Below are 27375 nucleotides of genomic sequence, written 5' to 3'. Positions count from 1 at the left end.
TCCGGGATCTACACTCAGAAATCTCTCCTGGCAGGCTCGGGGGACCATATGGGATGCTGGGATTTGAACCACCATCCTTCTGCATGCAAGGCAAATGCCCTACCATCATGGTATCTCTCCGACCCCCCCTTTTTTGGTTAATTTTTATATAAGTCCTTAGTATATTCTAACAACAACAACAACAACAACTAATATCAATAATATAGGGTGGGGCTAGGTATGGACCAATGTTGCCCAGCTCTAGATCTGTGGTGAGCCCATCAGTTCCAGGCAGTTGAGGCCAAAAAAGGGAAAGGAACTCTGTCACTTTATCCTGGGGGAGATCAGGTACATAATCCATATTATGGTTTTTATTTTATTTTATTTGCTCTTTGAGCCATACTCAGCAGTGCTTAGGAGTTACTCCTGGCTCTGTATTCAGGAGTCACTCCTTGAGGGTTCAGGGGACCATATGGGATGACAGAGATCGAATTTGGGTTGGCTGCTTGTAAGGCAAATACCCTACCTGCTGTGCTATTGCTCTCACTCTATATCATGTTTTTTAAAAGGCAGAGACAGGATTTATGTGTCTTTCTCCTTTTGTTAGTCCAAGCCCAGGCCATAAGATGCGCCTCCAGGGTTGAGAACTAGGATCTGGAATCCAGAATGAATGCTCCCTCACTTTTCTCTTCTGACTTATCTGGAGGTTTGTTCAGTTAGAATAAGGAAGGAGAAGCAGCACCCTCAGGACTGACAATGTGTCCTGAGGGGGATATTTTCCCCTCCAAGTGACCAGTACATAGGCACAGGTGTCTCACCGTTTGGTCTGTGCTCCGGGTTTGTGGGGTACGCCTTTCCTCTTCATGAGCTTCTCCATGGCATTTGGGTGGATTATTGGACGCACGGGGTGTCTTTTATAGGTCCCAGGGTACTTTTTCTCTACAGCTTGCTCACGCCTGTGAAGGACAAGGAAAATCTCATGGTTCTGTCACTACTGTGGGAAAACTGGGCAATCTGTGTGCCTGGATGGGCAAGGAGCTGGGTTACATGCAGCAAATTCTGACAAGCTGAACAACAAGGCTGTTTTTCTGAGTAACATATGATGGGGCCATACCAGAGAAAAAGAGATACTCAAGTCAAAGGCAGGTGACTACATTGTGCACTGGGATCCAGTCTGACTGAAGAGGACCCACCTTTCCCCAGCACACCTGGTGGGAGATCATTCAGTGAAGGAAGTTTGACTCAGCTTCCCCTGTCCCAACACCCTGGGTTTCTGGCTTTTCTGGGAAATTCCTTAAACCACCTGCAGTGGTTCCCTCTGGGGGAAAGTGCAGGGGCAAAAACTTCCATCCATCCCTCCCTCTCGAGCTGTTCCAGAAATGAAGACCCTCTTGCCAAACTATTTTAAGGTGCAGATTTCAGTGTCAAGGGCATGTTTCCTTAAAGCTGTCTCTGCAGAAACCCCACTTAATGGTAAACCTCAATCAGGCAAGCCATGACCTTTTACCCAGCACGTCCCTTCAGCCCTTGTAGACTAAATGCCTTGTAGACTACTTGTGGCCTCCAGTTCAGAGGTGCAGCAATGTGGAAGAGTAATCGTTCTATTGATAGACAGACCCCATCCACCAATGCAGATGATGCTTTGCACACATACTTGATCAGCTCCTTCTCCCGCATTTCTAGCTGCAGCATGATGGCACTTAGCTCCATGTATAAATTATTAGCACGCTCAAGTTTCCGCTCATAATGTTCACGAATATCCAAAGCATGCCTGCAAACAAAGGACACACCGTGGGGTAAAGAGAGCCGACTACAAAGAGTAGTGAAAGCTGTTAGGGAAATAACTACACTAACAACTAGCATGACAATGTTAAAGAATGAGAGAAGAAGAATGCCTGTCTCAAATACAGGCAAGGGTGGGGGAGGTGGGGGGCATTGGTGGTGGGAATGTTGCACTAGTAAAGGGGGGTATTCTTTTTATGACTGAAAACCAACTACAGTCATGCTTGTAATCATGGTGGTTAAATCAAAATTTTATATAAAAATAAAAATTTAAATAAAATAATAGAGCCAAATAACCTGGAGGAAAGCAAAGTTATGTGATGAACACACTAGAAAGGTTGATCTCCAAAGCATTGGCCAAAATACCTGTTTTTAAGGTTCTATTGCTGTGACTTTGGGGTGAGATGGAAAAGGGGAAAGGACATTTAAGCTTATCTTTGGCCTTAACTATAAGGGTCACGTGTGCCTCAGATAAAAATCTGATTTTGGTGTCCAATTTATAGGTTTATCTTTGTAGTGTTAGGAATAAGAGTCCCAGATGAGGGACTCATCTGTGACTGGAAATGTACAGAGAAAGGAGGCCCAGCTCACTGAGATGAGCCATGACACAGCTCCTGTTTAATATAATCATTACAAGGACTGTGTTTTAGAGCCTGCAAAAAGAATATATGCATTGAGACCAGAGACAACATCTTCTAAATTTCTGGTCTTCCATGTCGTCAAGGACTGTGATGAGTTCACAAACAGCATTGCTCCAGGAATCTTCATGGCAGAATATTAATGAAGAATAACAGGGGAGAATAACACAGAAAAGTTATAGAGGAAGATTAATTTGGGGATTTGAGGCCATATCTGGTGGTGCTCAGGGATCACTCTTGCCATGGTATTATGAGTTGTTCCTGGTAGTGCTTGGAAGACCTGGTAGTGCTGGAGAAGAAACTCAGGCCTCTAGCATGCCAAACATGTGTTCCAATCTCATCTCTTAGGCCCCAAGAAATAATAATTTTATATTTTGATTTTTGGTCAACTTCAGTAATGCTCAAGGCTTATTTCTGGCTTAGCACTAATGAATTACTCCTGCTGGTGCTTGGAGGACCACATAGGATGCTGGGGACTGAAATCGAGTTGGCCACATGCAAGGCAAATGCCCCACCTACTGTACCTCTGGCCTCAAATACTAATTTTTTTTTTTGTTTTTTTGATGCTCTGGGGTTACGCCTGGCTAAGCGCTCAGAAATTGCCCCTGGTTTGGGGGGACCATATGGGACACCAGGGGATCAAACTGTGGTCCTTCCTTGGCTAGTGCTTGCAAGGCAGACACCTTACCTCTAGCGCCACCTTGCCGGCCCTCAAATGCTAATTTTTAAAAGGAATAAACAACACATAAAAGAGATGAAATGGTTGTGAAAAGTGAAAGATGATTCATTAAGAGGGTTTCTGTGAATATCTGAAGATCAGGAAAGAGGGAGAGAAGTGGGGAGAGACCCACTGACCTGAGTTCTTCTCGGCGCCTTCGAATCAGTTCTTCATCTAAGCGGTGTATGCAAGTTCCTTCGCTTTTTATCTTCTCAAAATGTTTTTTCACCTCTTCTCTCCATTCAGCCTGAGCAAAATCAGAGATGGTTTGGTTAATATGTGCAACCATAAGATCATGAACAGATTTTTTGTTTCTTGCAAACTTTCATTGAAGAGCATTTCAGAATAAGCATTTCAGAATATTAGTGATAAGCCAAAATCTCTCCAGCTACTGTAAACTGCACATCAATGCATTTTCAGTATGTAGTCCGACTTGAGATACTATCTCTTCTCCAGTGTTTTTTAGATTTTGCCCACAAGACACATCACTGTTGACGCACTAACAATCATCTCTGGTACAGGGAGTTCAGTTTTAAAACAGGACGGCAGCTCTGATATCCTAGCCAGAAAGAGCAATTGGGTGTGTCTATAAAAATATTATTTTCCTTATATCGGCACCAAATTTCTCTTAGGCTTTGCTGATCAAAATATTTTGAGAAAATACTATGACTAGAAGAATCAAGAAGCACGGAGATGAAAATACAAAATAAGGGAAGTGTAGAGGAACTAGGGAGTGGGGGGGGGTAATAAAAAAAGAAGAAAAAAGAGCAAAAACTCAACTTTGTAACTAGACAAAAACTCTTAGGAACAGATAGGTCTAATACAATAAAATTGCTCCAAACATAAAGCTTCTTCCAGTTTCTTAAAACTTTTTTTTTTTTTTTTTTTTTTTTTTGGTATTTGGGCCACACCCGGCAGTGCTCAGGAGTTACTCCTGGCTGTCTGCTCAGAAATAGCTCCTGGCAGGCACGGGGGACCATATGGGACATCGGGATACTAACCAACCACCTTGGGTCCTGAATAGGCTGCTTGCAAGGCAAACGCCGCTTTCTTAAAACTTTTGTTAATTCTCTAGTTTGGGATGAATATATTTCTTGTTTTGAGAAACAGAACTGAACAAAGAAAATGGTACTAGGGCCGGAGAGATAGCACAGTGGTAGGGTGTTTGCCTTGCACACATCTGACCCAGGATGGACCCAGGTTCTATTCCTGGCATCCTATATGGTCCCCAGAGCCTGCCAGGAGTGATTTCTGAGTGCAGATCCAGGAGTAACCCCTGAGCACAGCTGGGTGTGGCCCCCCAAAAAACCAAAAAAAAAAAATGTTACTGAATTTTAGATGTGTTCAATGATAGGACAAATACAGATATTCATAATATGGCAGAAATGAAGGCAAAAATTTCAGGAAAACAGGCCAAAATGAGGACAAAATCAGAAATATTCCATTCACAGAAGTATTCAAAAATACACTGCATTTTCATAGGGAAGAGAATTTCCAGAAATTTAATCTATTGGGGTCTTATAGGTGGTTTCAAGAAAAATAGAAAAAGGAGATATTTTCCCACATTTTGTATAGACTATCACCCTGAGAAAAAATATGATCTAGATATTTCTGTGAAGGTCAGGTATGTAACTAGATGTTTTGAACTTTTTCATCTTCCTCAAGTAATATTACCTTTAGATTTTACTTTTAGATTTGTATTTTAAAAATGATGTTTGTCATGGCAAAGGTAATGCTTAAGAAATTGTAAAATTACATATGGTTTCACCCAAAGTAGTCTTTTCTCATTCTTTTCTGTAGAAGAAAATAGACTGTAAAACTTAGAATGTGACCATCCTGCTTATTTGCTTATAATATGCTTCACTTATCAGAAAGATATGTTGACTGACCATAGTTAGAGATTTCTGTCAGCTAGTATACTTTTGAGCCCCCAAATCTGCCAAAAAGCTTTGTCAGAAAGATATAGAATGTGTTGCCCATTGTTTGGTAATAGTCTGTGACAGCATCTAAGCAGTAAGTGCAGGTTTGGTTGAATTGTCAAAGTCATGAACACTTTTATTATTATTATTATTATTATTATTATTATTATTATTATTATTATTATTATTTTGTTTTGTTTTGTTTTGTTTTTTTGGTCACACCCGGCAGCACTCAGGGGTTACTCCTGGCTCTATGCTCAGAAATCACTCCTGGCAGGCTTGGGGGACCATATGGGATGCCGGGATTCAAACCACCATCCTTCTGCAAACACCATACCTCCATGCTATCTCTCCGACCCCTGTCATGAACACTTCAGCTTTAAGACTGACACTTAAGACTTTTGGATTTTAAAAAATGAGGGGATAAGGGTCAGAGATAGTATAGAAGATAAGACTCTTGTCTTTCATGCAGCTGACCTGAGTTTCATCTCCAGCACCACAATATAATCCTTCAGCACTACTAGGAATGATTTGTGAGTACAAAGGCAGGAGTATGCCTTAAGTACCACTGGGTGTGATTCAACTTCACCACCACCGCTACAATAAATAAATACATAAAAAATAATAAGGGAAAGAATCAAATTTGGAACTTAAAGTGTTCTCTTTTGGGCAAAAAATTGCTAGAAGGTGGATCTTAGTTTAATACATAAAGCAGGCTTATAAGAAGAAACACCTCCCTCTGGTGGCAAGAATCAGATTTAAGAAAAATCTCTAGGAAACAAACCTCCAATATCTAGCACATAGGTAGAGGTCTGAAATGGAAAGAAACTTCTGAAGGTTGCTATGTATCAAGAAAGTAGATTTCCTGGGGTTGGAAAGATAGCACAGGGATTAAGGCTCTTGTCTTGCATCTAGCCAACTCTGGCTCGAATCCTCAACACAACTGGTTCTCCAAGCACCACTAGGAGTCATTCTTGAATACAGAGTCCATACCAGTCCCAGAACAAGACTAGATGTGGCCCAACTGCTCCATCTTCTCAGAAAGGTGCAGATTTTTCAAGAGTTTCTTCTCATGAAGAGGGAACAAGATGTATGAGAAGCTGTCAGGTTGAGAATAATACTGTTTTTCTTCCCAAAAGGAAAGATATTAGTTTTGGAGTTCCATCACTTCTCTTTAGAATCTTTATATAAGAAGAGTTTTTATTGGCACTTAGTCTGCAGTCAGGTCTGTTTCAGTGCATCTAAAGAAATGGAGTGGGGCAGGCCTGAAGATAATTTACAGAGCTTGAGGAGCCTCTGAGAAAAACATTTCAAGGGAAAGAGAAGTCCTGTAGGAACATGACCTCTGAGCAATGTGTCCTAGTAGAGGAGAGCTATATTTTGCATGGTCACTCTGAAATATGTGTAACATTCTGCATCTTCTGAAAAGTGCAGCTGCACAGAGAAAGAAGAGTGCTTGTACAGAAGCATGCACAATTCTGGAATCCTGAGACATCCAGAACTTGTCCTTATCATCAGAACTGCAAATCACAGCCCCTGCCAGGTGGAGCAGTGCCTTAAGAAGGCAGCATCCAATTGATGCCAGCTGGGGGGGCTAGACTTTTTCTCAGAAAGCAGTGCAAAAGAATGAACTGATGCCAGAAGATACTATGGGTCCAGCCAGTGCATGGAAAACAGGGTTGGTATTACTACTATTAAGATTCCCTGTTCTTCTTTACTCTTCATTAGTAATTCCTTGAAATGCATGCAAAGGGAAAATGTGGGTATTTCACTAGGTACTTAAGTTCTTTATTTTTTTTAGACCACACCCACTGGTGCTCAGGAGTTACTCCTGGCTCTGTGCTTAGAAATTGCTCATGGTGGGGCCGATGTGGTGGCGTTAGAGGTAAGGTGTCTGTCTGCCTTGCAAGCGCTAGCCTAGGATGGACCGAGGTTCCATCCCCCAGCGCCCCATATGGTTCCCTAAACCAGGAGCGACTTCTGAGTGCATAGCCAGGAGTAACCCCTGAGCGTCACTGGGTATGGCCCAAAAACCAAAAAAAAAAAAGAAAAAAAGAAGAAAGAGAGAGAGAGAAAGAAAGAAAGAAAGAAAGAAAGAAAGAAAGAAAGAAAGAAAGAAAGAAAGAAAGAAAGAAGAATGAATGAAAGAGGGCCCGGAGAGATAGCACAGCGGTGTTTGCCTTGCAAGAAAGAAAGAAAGAAAAAAGAAAGAAAGGAAGGAAGGAAGGAAGGAAGGAAGGAAGAAAGAAAGAAAGAAAGAAAGAAAGAAAGAAAGAAAGAAAGAAAGAAAGAAAGAAAGAAAGAAAGAAAGAAAGAAAGAAAGAAAGAAAGAAAGAAAGAAAGAAAGAAAGAAGAATGAAAGAGGGCCCGGAGAGATAGCACAGCGGCGTTTGCCTTGCAAGCAGCCAACCCAGGACCAAAGGTGGTTGGTGCGAATCCTGGTGTCCCATATGGTCCCCCGTGCCTGCCAGGAGCTATTTCTGAGCAGACAGCCAGGAGTAACCCCTGAGCACTGCCAGGTGTGGCCCAAAAACCAAAAAAAGAGAGAAAGAGAGAAAGAGAGAAAGAAAGAAAGAAAGAAAGAAAGAAAGAAAGAAAGAAAGAAAGAAAGAAAGAAAGAAAGAAAGAAAGAAAGAAAGAAATAAATAAAGAAAGAAAGATAGAGAGAGAGAGAGAGAGAGAGAGAAAGAAAGAAAGAAAGAAAGAAAGAAAGAAAGAAAGAAAGAAAGAAAGAAAGGAAGGAAGGAAGGATGGAAGGAAGGAAGGAAGGAAGGAAGGAAGGAAGGAGGGAGGGAGGGAGGGAGGGAGGGAAGGAAGGAAGGAAGGAAGGAAGGAAGAAATCAATTGCTTCTGGCTTGGGGGACATATGGTATGCTGGGGATTAAACTGAGTCTGTCCTGGGTCAGTTGCATGCAAGGCAAATGCCCTGTGCTACTATTTGGACCCCACTAGGGTACTTGAGTTCTAAATAAGCAGGCAAGGAAAATGCTGTGAAACTTGGGCTATTTATTACCATGAATGGGGTCTCTTTAAGTTCCAAGTTAATGCCTGAGAAAGGCCATCATACTTAGAAACTTTTTTGTCTTTTCCATTTTTCAAATTATTTACTTCAGTAGACTCTTGGAGTTCTTTTAGTTGTCTGCTTTTTCTCTCCCATAATGTAGTTATCTAAAGGAAGTTAAATTAGATGGATTGATAAGCAAAACATAGTTATCTCCTTAAAATAATATTATTCAGAGGGCTGGGGATATATACAGTCAACCCCACTTTGATCCCTAGAAGTATACACAGTGGCTCCAAGCATGCCCGGAGGTTACTACTGAGCACAGATCTGGGAATAGCCCCTGAGCACTACTGGTGTAACCCACCCTGACACTCTGCAAGAATTTTATTCCATAGTAAAAAAGGGAACAAACTTTTGACACATATTCCAACAGAGATGAAACTTAAAAACATGCTGAGTGAAACACAAAGATACAAATATTATATAATTTAACTTAAAGATAATATTCAGAAGAGACAAATTTGGTGGCTACCTAAATTCATTACTGAGGGTTGTGGAGAAAGATGAAAAGTTAGCTTGATGGGAGGTCGAAATATTTTGGGGATAAATTTCTCTAGGTACTTGAGTTCTAAATAAGCAAGCAAGGGAAATTGCTGTGAAACTTGGGTTATTTATTATCATGAATCACAACATTGTGAATATAGTCAGTACCCCTGCATCACACACTTAATAGTGGTCAAACTGGAACATTTTAGTCACATCTTGTAAAAAAAAAAAAAAAAAAAAAAAAAAGAGTCAGCTTAACCAAACAGGTGAAATACCTATGCAAAGAAAACTACAGGGGCCGGAGAGATAGCATGGAGGTAAGGCATTTGCCTTGTATGCAGCAGGATGGTGGTTTGAATCCCAGCATCCCATTTGGTCCCCACGCCTGCCAGGGGGAACCCCTGAGCGCTGCTGGGTGTGACCCAAAAAACAAAACCAAACAAAAAAACTACAAAACACTACTTAAATTAATGAATGTGAACATAAGAAAATAGAAACACAGCCTGTGTTCATGGATAGGGAGGAATAATATAATCAAAATGGCAATAATCCCCAAAGCATTCTACAGATTCAATGCAGTCCCTATAAAATATACCTATGGCATTTTCCAAAGAAATAGATAAAAAAAATTCTGAAATTCATATGGAAGAATGACCTCTCTACACTCTCTGTATTTGTCTCCCACCACACATATTGACTAGCCAAAGCAATCCTTGAGATAAAAGATGAGAAGCATTGCTTTTCCCAACTTCAAACTATACTACAAAGCAGTAGTAATTAAAACAGCATGATATTGGAATAAGGAGAGACCCTCCAATCAGTGGCATAGAATTGGAATCACAGCTAGACCGTCAGGTGTAAGATTAGTTAATCTTTGATAAAGGAGCAAAAAATATAAAGTGAAGCAAGGAAAGCCTCTTCCACAAAGGTGTTAGGAAAAATAGTCAATCACAAGCCCCCCACCGCCCTCCAAAAAGTGCTCAGGATGGAACAACCCAGTGAACAATCTGTGAAGCAACCAATTTCAGTACACTATTAGATTCCAACAAAGCAAGTGCTTCATTACTAGACAATAGCCTATTTCTCCAAGAATGCAATTATTGTAACTTTTGGGGAGAGGATAATGACATCTCACAATTAGCTAGTTCGTTACAGTTTCTTTCTGGTTTTTGTTTGCTTGCTCTTTGTTTTGGGGCCACACCTAGTGATGTTCAGGGGTTATTCCTGATTCTGCATTTAGGAATTACTCCTGGCAGTGCTCAGGGGACCATATGGGATTTAATCTGGGTCAGTCTACCTGCTATACTCTTTCTCCAGCCCCAGTTCTCCACAATCTCAATGCACTTGCATGTTTATTGTTTTATTAATTCAAAACTCCATCCAGAAAGAAAGGAGGCTGAGATTAAGAGATGTGATCCAAACTGACCTGAGATCACAAAGCAAGAGCTTTATACTTGAGGTCTGCTGTTTTTCCTAGCAACTCACAAGCTAGTTTATCAATACTTTATTATTATTATTGATCAGATAGTTAGCATTTCAGACTCATGAATAAATCACCTTGTCAGAATCTAAGAAAAAAATTCTAGAAATTTGTAAGGATAGCAGAGTTGGTGCTAAAGAGAGGGAAAAATTTTCATCTTGAGGTAAAGTGTGAAAGTCAACAAATATGAAAAGATGATGACTCTCCCACTAGAAGTGATTAAAGAATACTCCAGTGGTGGGACAGGTGGGAGGCAGGCGGGTGGCTTTTACTCTTCAGGGATGTTGTCCGCCAACCCAACACTCTACAACACACACTCCAAACAGATGAACTCAATACCTATCGATGAGAGAAATGAGGGAGAATTGCCTCTCTTGAGAATAAAATACTTTTTCTGAAATAATCTTTTGTCTTTTTTTTTTTTTTTTTTTTTGGTTTTTCAGGCCACACCCGTTTGATGCTCAGGGGTTACTCCTGGCTAAGCGCTCAGAAATTGCCCCTGGCTCGGGGGGACCATATGGGACGCCAGGGGATCGAACCGCGGTCCTTCCTTGGCTAGCGCTTGCAAGGCAGACACCTTACCTCTAGCGCCACCTCGCCGGCCCTGAAATAATCTTTTGTAATGGTATTGACCATCAAAGTGGAGATGGAATTTGAAGTATAAAAACTTATTTTTGAAACATAGAAAATGAAGGATTAAAGATAATTAAAAAAATTAGATTTTAGGGTCCAGAGTGGTGGTGCAAGTGGTAAGGCATCTGCCTTGCCCGCACTAGCCTAGGATGGACAGCAGTTCAATCCCCCACCATCCCATTTGGTTCCGCAAGCCAGGAGTGATTTCTGAGCACATAGCCAGGAAGTAACCCTGAGCATCAACCTGATGTGGTCCAAACAACAAAAGCAGCAACAACAAATTAGATTGTAAGAGTTTAAATTCTGGGCTAGAGTCATAGTACAATGAGAAAAGCTGACACACAGCTGACCTAATTTTGATACCTGATGCCATATATGGTCCCCTGAATTTTGATCAAGAGTCATCATTTGTCTAGGGCCATACCACCCTGAACGCACCCCATCTCGTCTGATCTCGGAAGCTAAGCAGGGTCGGGCCTGGTTAGTACTTGGATGGGAGACCGCCAGGGAATACCGGATGCTGTAGGCCGGGAAGGTGGCGCTAGAGATAAGGTGTCTGCCTTGTAAGCGCTACGAAGGAACGGACCGCGGTTCGATCCCCCGGCGTCCCATATGGTCCCCCCAAGCCAGGGGCGATTTCTGAGCACATAGCCAGGAGTAACCCCTGAGCGTCAAACGGGTGTGGCCCAAAAACTAAAAAAAAAAAAAAAAAGAGAGTCATCATTTATCTCATTTTACTCTGCTGTTGCTTGGATCTCCTGAGATTAATCATTTCACCTAGACTCAACTCTTTTTTTTTGTTTGTTTTTGTGCCACACCCGGTGACATTCAGGGGTACTCTTGGCTTGCACCACTGCTCTGGCCCCTAGACTCAACTCTTATGACACTTCTTCCATAGTCACAATTAGAGCTCTAAGTTTTCTGACATTAACAGCTTAATCCTTACACATTGCTCCTCTTTTGGCACTCAAGCCCTTATAGTGTGCAGTGACAGATTCTCTTGTTGAGAGATTCTTGTTATTTCTCTATCTGGGTGACCCATGATTTGCTTTGGCCCATGAGACATTAGCACGACCAATGAAACATGGGAAGTCAACTGTGCCTGAGGGTTGCTCTCTTGCTACCTATGTTGCTCTGAAAATGCTATGTGAAGAAGCCCAAGAGGATCTGCTGAGGACTGAGGCCACATGGAAGAGAACTAAAGTACTCCAGCCAAGATTCAACCGACAAGATTTGAGAATGAGGCTATGTCTGATCTTCCACCTCTTCCAAATGCCAGTAACCTGGCATTTGACAACAGATATATGAATGAACCTGGACAGAGGCAGTACAGGACTGCTTCACCCAGCACTCCAACGCACAGGATTGCAAGTTAACTAAGATCTTGGATGGTTTGTGAAGCTATAAAGGTCAACAGACAAATTAATTTATATTTTATTAGGTGTTACCAGTTGGCATTCAAAGGTTTCTCTGGCATTCAATGACCCTCCATACCATAGCATATCTGTTTCAAGAAAAGCAATACTTCATGAAGGTCAGCTGTAATTCTACTTCAGATGTCTATATGTTATCTTTCTGATAGACTCTTTTTTTCCTCTTTCCAATAATTTTACCAGAATCCATCATTAGGATGATGCTGGAATAAAAGTATTTTTTGTGGGCCTGGAGAGATAGCACAGCAGCGTTTGCCTTGCAAGCAGCTGATCCAGGACCAAAGGTGGTTGGTTTGAATCCCGGTGTCCCATATGGTCCCACGTGCCTGCCAGGAGCTATTTTTGAGTAGACAGCCAGGAGTAACCCCTGAGCAACGCTGGTGTGGCCCAAAAACCAAAAGAAAGAAAGAAAGAAAGAAAGAAAGAAAGAAAGAAAGAAAGAAAGAAAGAAAGAAAGAAAGAAAGAAAAAAGAAAGAAAGAAAGAAAGAAAGAAGAAAGAAAGAAAGAAAGAAAGAAAGAAAGAAAGAAAGAAAGAAAGAAAGAAGAAAGAAAGAAAGAAAGGGAAGGAAGGAAGGAAGGAAGGAAGGAAGGAAGGAAGGAAGGAAGGAAGGAAGGAAGGAAGGAAGGAAGGAAGGAAGAAAGAAAGAAAGAAAGAAAGAAAGAAAGAAAGAAAGAAAAAAGAAAGAAAGAAAGAAAGAAAGAAAGAAGAAAGAAAGAAAGAAAGAAAGAAAGAAAGAAAGAAGGAAGAAAGAAAGAAAGAAAGAAGAAAGAAAGAAAGGAAAGAAAGAAAGAAAGAAAGAAAGAAAGAAAGAAAGAAAGAAAGAAAGAAAGAAAAAAGAAAGAAAGAAAGAGAGAGAGAGAAAAGAAAGAAAAAGAAAGAAAGAGAAAGAGAGAGAAAAGAAAGAAAGAAAGGAAGGAAGGAAGGAAGAAAGAAAGAAAGAAAGAAAGAAAGAAAGAAAGAAAGAAAGAAAAAGAAGAAAGAAAGAAAGAAAGAAGAAAGAAAGAAAGAAAGAAAAGAAAGAAAGAGAAAGAAAGAAAGAAAGAAAGAAAGAAAGAAAGAAAGAAAGAAAGAAAGAAAGAAAGAAAGAAAGAAAGAAAGAAAGAAAGAAAGAAAGAAAGAAAGAAAAAGAAAGAAACCGAAGGTGTTATGGGGCTGGAGAGATAGCATGGAGGTAAGGCGTTTGCCTTTCATGCAGAAGATCATCGGTTCGAATCCCGGCATCCCATATGGTCCCCCGTGCCTGCCAGGAGCAATTTCTGAGCATGGAGCCAGGAATAACCCCTGAGCACTGCCGGGTGTGACCCAAAAACCACACACACACACAAAAAAAGCATTTTTTATTTTTATTTTTTTGGTTTTTGGGTGCTCAGGGGTTACTCCTGGCTCTGCATTCAGAAATCGCTCCTGGCAGGCTTAGGGCACCATATGGAATACCGGGAATTGAATCCAGGTCCGTCCTGTGTCGGCTGTATGCAAGGCAAGCACCCTACCACTGTACTATCTCTCCAGCCCCTGAAACAAAAGCTCTTTAAAAAGAGAAAATAACATATGAAAAGTAGTTTAAAAAAGCTCAACTGTCATCTGTTTAAGGTATCATAATGATAATTTGACCAATAATTTAATTGTTAAATTGTATTATTTGTTAGATCAGAATGATCCTCTTTTCTTTGGGGGGGGCACACCTGGCAGTGCTCAAGGAGTACAAATCTGTGCTTACAGAATCACTATTTGGCAGGACTTGGAGAAACATATGCGATGCCAGAGACTGAATCTGCATCAGCTATATGTAAGGCAAGACTCCTACCTACTTGTAGGAGTCATAATGGTCATAATGGCCCCCTTGTAAGAGTTACGTCTTTTTCGATGAGAATTCCCTGTCTGTGTGTAGAAAATTTCCAGGCTTGAGGCTGCATAGGGATTAAGGTGCATGCCTTGTATACATCTAACCCAGGTTTGAGCCCTGCACACATGGGGTCCCCTGGTAATGACTAGGTATGGCTCTAGAGGCCCTTGAGCATCACCTGACATTGAATTACAAGCCTGGATGACCATAAATAACAGGAAGTTGTCTCCTGAGCACCACTTGGTGGCTTCCTGCCCTGTTACCTCCAGAAAGAAACTTCCTAGGCCTAGGCTTACCTGAGACTTGAAGTATGTTTCCTGTGGGGTGGCAAGCACATCTGCAGATGCAATGTCTAAATGCATGAGTGTCTGCCGAAAAGAAGGTCGGTTGCGAGGTTTACTCTGCCTAAAGGTAACAAAAAGACAACTTGAGCATTTCAGAAGTTGAATCCAGAAAGATTATAGATTTTATTCTAAGTTATGAAAAAGTACTTTGGACTTTGGACTCCATGCAAGGCTATTACTTGAAGCAGTTTTGGTGTACTGAAGAACAAAAAAGAAAATGGAACTACAAAATGCCTCTCATGAGGAAATGTGCAGCTTCAGGATAAATCAATCATCTTCAGATAACAATAATAATATATATACCTTAAAAGTGGGAAAGTAATAATAACTATCATTTAAGTCTTATTATTTCTTTTTAAAAGAACATTAAAAATCACTTGATTTATGCATTATTTATCCTTATTTATGCATTATAAAATTATCCTACCCTGTTTTTGGTTTTGGGTGATACCTGGTGGTATTCAGGACTTACTCTTTGCTCTGTGTTCAAGGATTACACCTGGCAGGTATAAAGGGCCATACGGGGTGCTGAGGACTGAACCTGGGTGGCCCCAAATGTTACCATTTTAAGAGTAGAAAGCAGATACCGTTTTGTTAAGTTACAGAGTGATGAGTCACAGTTCAGATAGTTATCATTTTAGTGGGTGGCATCAGATTATCTCCCAGCTATTATAATAGTCCATCTTTGTAGCAGTCAGCTGTGAGACTCCCTGGTTGCCTTTTTTTTATATTTAGTTGTTGTTTTTGGTTCATTTTGGTGCCACACCCAGCTGTGTTCAGTGCTTATTCCTGGCTCTGCGCCCAGCAATCATTCCTGGCAGGCTCAGAGAACCATATTGGGTACAGGGAATTGAACCCAGGACTGCCACATGCAAGACAAGTGCAAGCATTTGATCTGCTGTACTACTCCCCTGTCTTTTGGTAGCCAGTTTTTAAACAGCTACATTTACGAGCTATCATGCCAAGTTTTGGGCTTAAAAATTTAAGTTAATCATAACATAAGTCAATGAGTAGATGTTACCTACATTTTACAGATAAGAAAACTGAACAAATGGACAGGCCTAACCCAACAGTAAACAAAAGGTGGAGTATTTGAACCCAAGTTTCCTGATCTACACCCTATCAAGTGATTCACTCTAAATACACATTAATAAATTAGGATACAGTATTAGAGAAGTTTTAGATAGGCTTTTCAGAGAGAAGAGAAAAGAATATTGGGAGAGATATATTTCTTTACCATGTTTGTTTCATAAGGATTTTGAAACCATCAGGGCAAGTGGAAGGAACTGGAAGGTGTAGGCTATTGCTTCCAACACCCCAAATGATGGCTGAAGAATCTACATCTTTGTAAGGGATCTCTCCTGTCAGCAGCTCCCACAGCACCACTCCAAAAGACCTAGAGGAGTAGCCAAAAGAGGAGCATAAAGACATTTTTAGATATATGGAGTTGTGTTTTGTTACTTTATCAATTTTTAATAAAAAAAACACACAAAGTTTACCATTGAATAATAGCATTAGAAAGATAAAACCAGGAAAACTCTGAAAAAAAAATCAATGAGGGGTAACAAACATTACCAGATAGATAAATGATGAGGCTTTAAACATTAACTCTGGTGGATGAGTCGACAGGCACACTATTGGAATAGAAAAGAAATTCTGAGTGATAGCATAGCAATAGGGCATTTGCCTGACATGAGGCTGCCCCAGAACAGACCTGGGTTCTTTCCTGGCATCCCATATGGTCCCCCAAGAGAGGAGTGGTTTCTGAGCGCATAGCCAGGTATAACACCTGAGCATCACCAGGTGTGCCCCCCCAAAAAAGAACAAAAACAAAACAAAAAAAAAAAACAAAAGAAAAAAATCCTGAAACAGACCAAGGAGATGAGTGGATGAGAGCACTGATATCTCAGTATCAGGATCAGGAGGGATTGACTATTGACAAACTGTTTTACAGGCCACTGGGGACAATTAATTCTGTATCTTGTCTTATATCAGAAGAAATTACAAATGAATCAAAGATCTAACTGTGAAAAATGATGTCAATGAAATCCTGAAAGATTCAGTGGGAAGTTTTTAAAAATGATCTGGGTCAAATTAATCATATAGTCAGCAGGGAACCTGTCTTGTATGTGGCCAACCCAGGTTTGATATCCAGCACCATATAGGGTCCCCCACTGCAGGAGTGATCCCTAAGTGCATAGCCAGGAGTAAGCCCTGACCACTGCTAGGTGTAGCAAAATTTCAGGGGGCATAGAATTGGGTGAGGAGGGGCCTGGAGAGATAGCACAGTGGCGTTTGCCTTGCAAGCAGCTGATCCAGGACCAAAGGTGATTGGTTCAAATCCTGGTATCCCATATGGTCCCGTGTGCCTGCCAGGAGCTATTTCTGAGCAGATAGCCGGGAGTAACCCCTGAGCAACGCTGGGTGTGGCCCAAAAACCAAAAACCAAACCCCCCCCCCAAAAAAAAGAATTAGGTGAGGAGGTCTTTTTGGTGGCAGATGGCACTGAAACTTTGTGGTTGAAACAGGAAGGTATTAAGATGTTCTCCTGAAATTCTAATATATTGTTAACTAGTAATACATCAATAAAACCCCATTCTATTTGTATTTAAGAAAAAAACATAGAGTGGTAGAATCATTTTGAATTATGAAAAAGAAGTCATAAAGGAAAAAATTAATAAACTGCACTTAAAATATGGCATAAAATAATCCAGTATAATATAAGCAAAAAAAAAGAAAGAAAGAAAAACTAAGAACAGTATCTGTGAGTCATATACACAAAAGACTAATCTCCTTAATCAAGAAAGCACTGTTATAAATTGAAATAATAAAGATCAGAAGCTTTCACAAAGCATAGTAGTTAACAAATTAGAAATTACAAATTACTCAGAAGTGTGAAAAATGTGCAATCTTAAATTGGAAGAGGAATACAAATTAAAATTATGCCCAAGATGTCATTTTTTTCTCACTTATATAGTTGGCAAAAATCCAAATGTTTAATACATATTGTTGGCAAGAATGAGAAAAAAAAACACTCATTTCTGTTGGAACTAGAAATTCATATACTCCCCAAGGAAGACACTTTAGGAACAATTACCCAAATTATAAATGGTACCTCTTTCCTATTTTATCTTTCTTACTCTGGTGCTACATGCCATTTTAACAAATGTTCTTATTTTTAAGTCTGAAAATGGCCATCAGCCAGTTCTAAAAATGGATTAAAAGCAACTATAGGAAAACATACTGGTATGTTTTATAGTAAAGATCTTTATAGAAAAGATTGATAACCTCAGGGGGAAAGTTGAAGATTTTATAAGAACAAAAAGTAAATATGGGGCCCGGAGAGATAGCACAGTGGCGTTTGCCTTGCAAGCAGCCGATCCAGGACCAAAGGTGGTTGGTTCGAATCCCGGTGTCCCATATGGTCCCCCGTGCCTGCCAGGAGTAATTTCTGAGCAGACAGCCAGGAGTAACCCCTGAGCAACGCCGGGTGTGGCCCAAAAACCAAAAGAAAAAAAAAAAAGTAAATATGGTCCATAGGGGCTATTTAATAAAGGATCAAGCAGCTCCTTTTAACTAGAAAAAAAAAATAACAGAGCATGTTGCTCTTATATTAAGCACTACAAATAGGACTAATGCAAGTATATGAAAGATAGCAAAGATCACTGGGATCTATTATTGATGGTCAGCATGAATAGGCAAACTTTGTTCAATATATTTTATTGACAAAGGTAATAATTTTATTAACTATTTCAAAAAGACTTTCCTATTAAGAGATGATTTGAAGGAAGTTTTTCATTTTCTAGAAAGTCTAGCATATTCTTTGAGGGCCCAACAAGTCAATAGTTTATTGGATCAATAATCATCTGGGGCTCAAGTCCCATCCTTCTTATTGTCAGCCTCTATATCGTGCATACATCTTGGGCACATTTTTTCCAACGCTGTGAGACTGAAATGGTCAGAAATATCATTAACGACTATTTTGGGAAGTCAGAAGTGTTCAAGAGGAAAGTGGCCATAAAGTGAGAGCAGAAAAGACTTTCCAGTTGGCAGCACTCACCATATATCGACTTTCTCGGAGACAGGTTCATTCCGGATCACCTCTGGCGCCATCCATGCAACTGTGCCAGCAAAGGACATCTTGGTACTTTTATCACTGAGTTCCTTGGATGTACCAAAATCGGAAATTTTGACTGCATCTGTGTGAGTCACTAAAACACTTTAAAGAAAGAAGAAAATAAAGTCAGATCATTAAGACGAATGAAAAACATGATTCAAATGGGTAACTTAAGATTTCATTTGCAACTTCCCACCTTGCAATTTCCATTTTTATTGGAGCGTTGTCATACACTTATAAAATCACTTTTTACATTTTACTTTCACCTTTTCTGAGTTGATTAGCACAAGTACCTTTAATTATGCCAACCCTGACCCTCAGGCAATTTATGTTTAACTCTGGCTAATAAAAGTTTCAGGGAAAGCAGCAGAGAGCAGAAAGCTTGGCTCAGTAAGATATAAGAAGCTGCTCAACAACCCCTGGCCAAATTGTACTCTTTTTCCTTGACTATGTCTGGTTTCTTGTGTGCCTCTTCTTGCTGCCGAATGGTCCATACTAGGGTTAGCATAAACATGAACACAGCGAATACTGTGAACTTCAGGCAGCTAAAAGCAGGCTGCAGGAGGCAGCCATCAACAATTGGGAAACCAGTCAACCAGCAAGCCCCAGAACTTACCCCCACATTGGAACTCTACTGAGACACTTGAAACAACATCATTCACACTTGTGAGGCAGTGGAGTAGAGTGGGTTGTCACATTTTTCTTTCTCTTGATGCACTATGTAGTGTCAGGGAAGAAACCTGGGATCTTATACATGTGAGCCATGACATTACTCTGGAGTCTTTACCCTAGTTTATTCTGTCTCTACCACTTGCTAGCTATGCAATTTTAGCTAATTTACCTAATTCCTGTAAGCCAGTTTTCACACATATAAAATGGAGAGAATTCACACCAAAATATCTTATCCACAATTCAAAAATGCCAAAAGGGTCTAAAAAGGTACATTTAACATAGGGGTGATCATGTATAAAGCAAACTATCCCACTTGGTGTGACAATCATAGGTCTTACTCTAGATGCATGAATGTGAGGAAGGTGTAAGGTAATGCATTATGTTACTTCCTGAAATCATCTCACTCCAAGTGTTTTTGGAATAGGAATTATGGACCTGTAATAAAGATCTCATAAACTAAATATCAATTGTAGAGCACTTATGTTTAATAAATTCTGGAATAAATATTGGTTTCTGCCTTTGCTGGTCCCAGTGAATAAAATAAAAACTTATTTTAACACATTGTTTAAAAGATGCCCAATTAAAGTCACGCACAAAAACATGACAGCACTGATTCAGTACATTACAAAGTAGGAAAGGGTGCTGAGATTCCATTAATGCTTGTTGAAATTAGTTCAACAATTCCATACCTTATCCAGAGGGTTCAGGGAGGGTCAGGGGACTATATGGAATGTCAGGGATTTAACCCATGTTGGCCACATGCAAGGCAAGTGCCCTACTCACTGTACTATATCTCCACTAATATTGATGAGGAGAAGCAGGAATAAGTTGAAGCTTAAGGGATACAGTTTGGAACCAGTCAAATGCAAAGTATTAGCATGTCTAGGGCTCCCATGTCAGATTGTGCTGTTGATCTAGGTGCTTTTTAAGGTTCACATCTTCCAGCAGCAGCTCCTGTGCCTGTGCTCATGAGGGTAACATTCTTTTTGTTTTGTTTTGTTTTGTTTGTTTTTGGGTCACACCCAGCAGTGCTCAGGGGCTACTCCTGGCTCTACGCTCAGAAATCGCTCCTGGCAGGCTCAGAGGATCATATGGGATGCCAGGATTTGAACCACCATCCTTCTGCATGCAAGGCAAATGCCTTACCTCCAAACTCTCTCTCCAGCCCCCAGGGTAACATTCTTAGTGAATGCCCATGACTTTGGTGGTCATGCACACCATAACTGAGCTGTGGGGCTCAGACCTGGGCTTGCCAACTCTGTACTTCTTGCCTGTGGTGCTCACACATCATTGAGTAATGTTCTCCAAGGATCATACCTTTTTATAATGCATCCACACAACTGGTTGTGGTGCTGCTGGAAACTGCTTGTGGTGCGAGGATTGTACTCAGCACTTGCAAGACACTGATAATTTAAATTTGTGACTATACATGTGCAAGGCAGATTCTCTAAGTTCCTGTCCTTTACTTTTCTTTTTTTCTCTCTCTTTTGATTTTGAGCCACACCTGCCAGTGCTCAAAGGATGCTCCAAGTTCAGCTGAAGGGTAGGGTTTTAATGGCATTACTGGAGATTAAATCCTGGCTTTGTGCATGCAAGCATGAACTCAGACTATTGAGCTATCTCTCTGGTCAGCCTCTGTAATTCTTTCAAGCCCACTACTGAAATTTAAATGACAGGAGATTAATATATATATAATGACAGGAGTTAAGGATGGAGTATAGCTCAGTGGTAGAGCACTTGCCTTAAATATGTGAAGCTCTGGGTTTGATCCCAAGCACCTCATTCACAATTCAAATTAGTGAAAAAGAATGGGAGCTAAACAGAGTAGCATGTGATTTTATGTATTCTAAAATGTTATGGCCATGGCCTCTAACACTAGAATTGATTATCAAGGAGAACAAGGTGGTTAAGAAAGAATCTGCTTAAAGCTATTTCTGGTAAGCATTTTATGTACTTTCTTTGGAAGTGTGTTGTGCATGTGGCTGACCTCGGTTCAACCTCTGGTACCACATATGGTCACATGAGCCTGCCAGGGGATGAACCTTGTGTACAGAGCCAGGATTAATTCCTGAGTACAGATGGGTGTGGTCCAAACTCACAGACACACACACACACACACACACACACACACACACACACACAGACACACAGACACACACACACCCCAAAGGAAAAAATTAGCAGGTATTTTCAGCAGGTCTACAGTCAGAGCTTCCAAAACTCTGCTTGCTGTCACACCCTACAAGGTGAGATTAATATCAAGTCTCATACCCAACTTTTGCCATTTCAGCTCAAACTCAGAGTTCCTGAAGCAGCCACATATAGCTCCTCATCAAAATTCACACTTCTCACAGATGTAGATAGTCAGGGAAGGAAAAGAGTAATTCCCACACTTTTTCTTCAGAATCCTTAAGGGGATAACTCAAAGACTCATCCTCCACACAGCAGGAGCACAGAAAAGCCAATGGGGAAGACATCTAAAAGCCCACCAAGTTTAATGAGCAAAAACAATAACACAGGGGCCAATGCTTTAGCATAGCGAGGAGTGAATTTGCCTTGTATACAGCTGACCTAGATTCCATCCTCAGCATCCCATATGGTCCCCAAACCTGCCAGGAGTGATTCCTGAGCACAGAGCCAGGAGTAACCACTGAGTGCTGTCAGGTGTGGCCCCAAAACAAACAAACCAAAAAAAAAATACAGAAAATTCAACCAGCACCGACCAGATTTGTAAATCCTCAAAGACTTTAGTGACACTATGGTGAGGTGTTTCCTCTTAAATAACCAGCTGGAATGTTTCTATTAGTTCTGTGAACTATAGCTGATAGTGGTCACTCCTGTCAGTACTTAGGGGACTGGCAATTCCAGGAATTGATCCAGGCCCTCCCTTATACAAAACATGTGTTTTGTCCTTTGAACTACCTTGTTCTAGTTAGTATTTTTCCTATCGGCACTGTGAACCTTCTACTTATTTTCTTCTTTACTTAGATTCTAGGAAGTTCAAAGCCAAATATATAGTTTACTTCTAACAACTATACAGAGTCTTATGATAAATATTTGGTGCATTTTGTGAATGTGTTTTCATTTTAATATTTTTCTTTTTATTTGCCTCTTTTTTGTTTATCCTTTATTTTTTTGTTTTTTGTTTTTGTTTGTTTTGGTTTCTTTTTCTTTAGTTTTTGGGTCACACCCAGCAGTGCTCAGGGGTTACTCCTGGCTCTATGCTCAGAAATTGCGCCTGGCAGGCTCAGGGGACCATATGGGATGCTGGGATTCGAACCAATGACCTTTTGCATGAAAGGCAAACACCTTACCTCCATGCCATCTCTCCAGCCCCTTGTTTATCCTTTTTAATTTTTTAGTTTTTGATTTTTGAACCACACCTGGTAGAGCTCAGGGGTTACTCCAGGCTCGCAGGGGTCCTCAAACTTTTTAAACAGGGGGCCAGTTCACTGTCCTTCAGACTGTTGGAGGGCCAGATTATAGTAAAAACAAAAATTATGAACAAATTTCTATGCACACTGCATATATCTTATTTAGAAGTGAAGAAACAAAATGGGAATAAATACAATATGTGGCCCGTGGGCCGTAGTTTGAAGATCCCTGCTTCAGAAGCCATTACTGGTATTATTTTGGGGACCATAAAGGATCTGGGGATCAAACCCAGATTGACTACATGAAAGGCAAACACCCTACTTGCTGTGCTATTGCTTAAGCCCCATTGTTGATCCATTTTTATTCAACAAAATATTGTTGAAACATATCTGAATATCAATTATAAAAATTGTTTTTTTAGGGGCCAGGCGGTGGCGCTAAAGGTAAGGTGCCTGCCTTGCCTGCGCTAGCCTTGGACGGACCGCAGTTCGATCCCCCGGTGTCCCATATGGTCCCCCAAGCCAGGAGCAACTTCTGAGCACATAGCCAGGAGTAACCCCTGAGCATTACTGGGTGTGGCCCAAAAACCAAAAAAAAAAAAAATTGTTTTTTTGGAACATAGTTGAAAAACAACCCATTGAGTCTTCAAAGTGAGAAAGGTATATGTTAACTATTTAAGATAATAAACAGTAAATATTTCAGTTGTAAGTTAATTTTGAGGGATCAGAGAAGTAGGGCAATAGATAAGGTACTTGTCTTGCATGTGGTTAACCCTAGTTCAATCCCCAGTACCACATCGGCCCCAGAGCATCACCAAGAATGAGTCCTGAGCACGGAGGCACATGATGTAGCCCAAAAAACTTAAAAAATTTGTTTTATGGTTGTATAATTAAAATGCAACAAAATATGGGAAGTACATAGATTAAGTAGGAGAAAGCAAGCCTGACACACACCAGGTCCGTGTTTTATCCCTGACTCCACAGGGTCTCCCAGAGCACTGTAGAGTGTGGCCTCAATGGTTCCAGCAATACTTTATAACCAAACCCAAACAGTGGGGTGACCCCTGTTCTTTTTTTTTTTAAAAAAGGAACAATAGGGACAAGAGTGACAGCACAGCATGTAGGGCATTTGCCTCGCATGCAGCTGGGTTTGATCACCAGCATTCTTTATACTCCCCCCCACGCACCAGCTTGTAGTAGTAATTTCTGGGTGGAGTGCCAGGAATAACCCCTGAGTGCTGCTGGGTGTGTTCCCACCCCACCAAAAAAAGGGGGGGACAACAACAATAAAAATGCAAAACTAGGGGCTGGAGAGATAGCATGGAGGTAAGGCATTTACCTTTCATGCAGAAGGTCATTGGTTCGAATCCCGGTGTCCCATATGGTTCCCCGTGCCTGCCAGGAGCGATTTCTGAGCACAGAGCCAGGAAAAAACCCTGAGCACTGCCGGGTGTGACCCAAAAACCACACACACACACACACACACACACACACACACACACACACACACACACACACAAAAGCAAAACTAATGGCTGGGGCCTGGACCACATATCTGCCATATAGGTAGGTAAGTAGGTCACCCACAATCCAAAGGACAAGCCAAATAGAATTACCCACCATGCTGATTAAAATGAAAATGTGATGCCTGAAAACTCCCACTACAGTTAGTAGTTTATTTCAATACAATAAAACAAATGGCTGAACAATTAACTCACAAACTCACTTGGGCGATTTGAGATCACGATGGATAATTTTGTGGAGGTGCAAATAATTCATCCCACTGGCAATCCCTGTGGACCAGTCTACCAGCAGTCGAGGAGTGATCTTTCGGCCAGCTCGCAAAACCTCGTAGAGTTGTCCATGGGCACAGTATTCCATGATGATACAGTAACATGGGGCCTGAGTACAAACACCCCTTTCAAGAAAGCACAGGCACATATATAAATGCATGCATCTGAAAAAAATATATATCTGCAAATTCGTATTTTGAGCATTTTATTAAATTAAGCAATTCAGACTAACATCTCTTAATTTTTAATTGTAGTATCATTGTTTGTAACATTGTCTAATTTCAAGTTTACATTAGGTATAATTTAACATTTATATACTATGTACTCCATAAACCTTACGTAATTATTTATAATTTTTGTTAATTGGGTCACACTTAGTGATACTCAGGACTTACTCCTGGCTTCGTGTTCAGGGATCACTCTGGGTGGGCTTGGGGACAACAAGGGACACTGAGGATAAGAACCCGGGTCAAGGGCCTGGAGACAACATGGGACACTGAGGATAAGAACCCGGGTCAAGGGCCTGGAGAGACAGCACAGTGGCGTTTGCCTTGCAAGCAGCCGATCCAGGACCAAAGGTCGTTGGTTGGAATCCCGGTGTCCCATATGGTCCCCCGTGCCTGACAGGAGCTATTTCTGAGCAGACAGCCAGGAGTAAGCTCTGAGCACTGCCGGGTGTGGCCCAAAAACCCAAAAAAAAAAAAAAAAAAAAAGAACCCGGGTCAAGGGGACAGAGAGATAGCACAGCAATAGAGTATTGCCTTGCATGCAGCAGATACAGGACAGATGGTGGTTTGAATCCCAGCATCCGTTTGGTCCCCCAAGCCTGCCAGGAGTGATCAATTTTTGAGCACAGAGCCAGGAGTACCTCCTGAGCACCACTGAGTGTGACCCAAAAACAAATAAACAAACAAAAAACAGATCTGGACATATGCAAAGGGAAACACCCTATCTGCTGTACTGCTCTGGTCTGGCCCCTTAAGTAATTTTTAAAAAATGAGCATTAGGACCCCTATTGTCTATAGATTTTTCTATTATGCTACAATTTTAGTTTGTCTTGTTATGACAAAAAATATCAGTAAGTAGGCTTTTTTTTCTGTAAACCATTCCACCCTGAGATCAAATATATATTTTTTATTTATTTTATTATTATTTATTTTTGAGTTTTGGGCCACACCTGGTGATGCTCAGGGGTTACTCTTGGCTGTGCTCTCAGAAATCACTTCTGGCTTGGGGGGCTCATATGGGATACTGGGGGATCAAATCGTGGTCTATCCTAGGCTAGCGCTGGCAAGGCAGACACCTTAACCCTTGCATCACCGCTCTGGCCCCCTAATATAGATTTTTTTAAATGAAATAATATTGCATATAGTATACATAAAGAAAGGATTCAAACTATCAATTGCAAATTCTATTATTAGCTGGTTTTTTTTGTTTGTTTTTTTGGGGGGCCACACCCGATGATGCTCAGGGGTTACTCCTGGCTGTCTGCTCAGAAATAGCTCCTGGCAGGCATGAGGGACCATATGGGACACCGGGATTCCAACCAACGACCTTTGGTCCTGGATTGGCTGCTTGCAAGGCAAACTCTGATGTGCTATCTCTCCGGGCCCAAGCTGTTATGTTTTTTTTTTTTTGGGGGGGGGGCACACCCAGTGGTGCTCAGGGGTTACTCCTGGCTGTCTGCTCAGAAATAGCTCCTGGCAGGCACAGGGGACCATATGGGACACCGGGATTCGAACCAACCACCTTTGGTCCTGGATCGGCTGCTTGCAAGGCAAACGCCGCTGTGCTATCTCTCCGGGCCCAAGCTGTTATGTTTTTTTAATCACTCCAACTTAAAGTAAACTAAGGGCCCAAAAGAGAATTATTTATACAGCCTTTGAAAAATGTTTCTGTTCAAGATAAAATTAGTGTGACAAATTATGTGACAGCTTTGCGGACTTTATTTCCATTTCTTTTTTTTTTTTTTTTTTTTTTTTACCATTCTAAAGAATTTATTAAACCTTGTTTTCAAAACTTTGGGCTTGCTTATATAACCATTACATTTTTTTTTCAAATACAAACAAGGTTTTGAGCCAGGAAAACCAGAGTTTTGTAACTGTAGAATTCATAAACTTTGGCAAGTTATTTATCCTCAGTAATTTTTTTAAGTTTGCTAATCAGCTAAACTTTTTTTTTATAATTTTTTTATTTTGAATTATGAGAACAAAAGATGCAAAGAAAGAGGATAAGGTAAAGTTACAGTGGAAGGACAATCACCCATAACATAATTATCAGAAGAAGTCCCCTTGCTGATATCTTAACTTTGAACTTTCACCAAAGAAAGTTAAGATAAATAAAACAGAATCCATGTGCAATTACTTTGTCCCTCAAGTTCCCAGACTGTAGCACATTATAATATTTCTTAACAGCACACAAGGCAGTCTAAAGCCATCAAACTTACGTAACTCCTTAAACATTAGAGGCATAGTATTTTTTACATTTCCATGTACATGCATATTAGCTTAAGTTAACCTCAAATTTTAAGTGGGTGTGTTTTAAGGATTAGAGTCAAAGGAGCACAGTAAAAACGGTGTTAGAGTGGCAATTGTTGTTTGCATAGGCCCACCAAAATATGAGAGGCATGGAAAGGAATAACCTTGGCCTAAATACAAAGAGATCCTACCCCTGAAGTTTCCTGGCATAAGACCAGCTCTAGGCCTCAGGAAAGTTATCGTTTGATCCAAGACATTGTCCGTAGCGCCAACACACTTATCACACAGTCTCTGTTGTTGGTCTCATGTTTCTGTATTAAAGATTCTGGAATCTGCATGTCCTACATTGAAGTCATGATGTGGAGTGCCTTCTCATTTCACCTCACCATGAAAGGGCAATGCAGGAAGCCCTGTCCTGTAAGCAGGTTGTTGTTGTTAAGTCTTCTCAGTGTTAAGGGAAGTCTCTTTTGAGCAGGACGATGTCTGAGCAGTGGTAGGGTCTTCTGTGGTAGAGGATTGCTTCCAGGTGATGTTATAGACAAACCTCACCATTAAGGGGCAATACAGCAAGCCCTGTCCAGTAAGCAGGTCTTTGTTCTTGTTGTCTTCTCAGTGTTAAGG

At 40.8% G+C, this 27375-nt stretch overlaps 1 protein-coding gene and 1 non-coding gene across 2 annotated transcripts in view; one reads left to right on the top strand and one right to left on the bottom strand.

Annotated features, from left to right (window-relative positions):
- Window positions 1-27375, bottom strand: part of MAP3K13 (mitogen-activated protein kinase kinase kinase 13) — a 125448-nt gene that overhangs the window by 20202 nt on the left and 77871 nt on the right. Inside the window, exons 6-12 of the mRNA XM_049775823.1 lie at window positions 24211-24402; window positions 18382-18540; window positions 15559-15717; window positions 14274-14382; window positions 3255-3364; window positions 1634-1750; window positions 798-935 (exon numbers count right to left, since the gene is read on the bottom strand). Coding sequence (XP_049631780.1) covers window positions 798-935; window positions 1634-1750; window positions 3255-3364; window positions 14274-14382; window positions 15559-15717; window positions 18382-18540; window positions 24211-24402 — 984 coding nt within the window. The remainder of the gene's footprint in view (window positions 1-797; window positions 936-1633; window positions 1751-3254; window positions 3365-14273; window positions 14383-15558; window positions 15718-18381; window positions 18541-24210; window positions 24403-27375) is intronic.
- On the top strand, window positions 11110-11228 carry LOC126012720 (5S ribosomal RNA). Its single transcript, XR_007497133.1, has one exon. It is a non-coding gene; the product is annotated as a 5S ribosomal RNA (ribosomal RNA).

Source organism: Suncus etruscus, chromosome 6, assembly GCF_024139225.1.
Source record: "Suncus etruscus isolate mSunEtr1 chromosome 6, mSunEtr1.pri.cur, whole genome shotgun sequence".
NCBI classification, from domain to species: domain Eukaryota; kingdom Metazoa; phylum Chordata; class Mammalia; order Eulipotyphla; family Soricidae; genus Suncus; species Suncus etruscus.
Note: the sequence above shows the minus strand (reverse complement) of the source record. Positions and strands in the feature narration are given on the sequence as shown.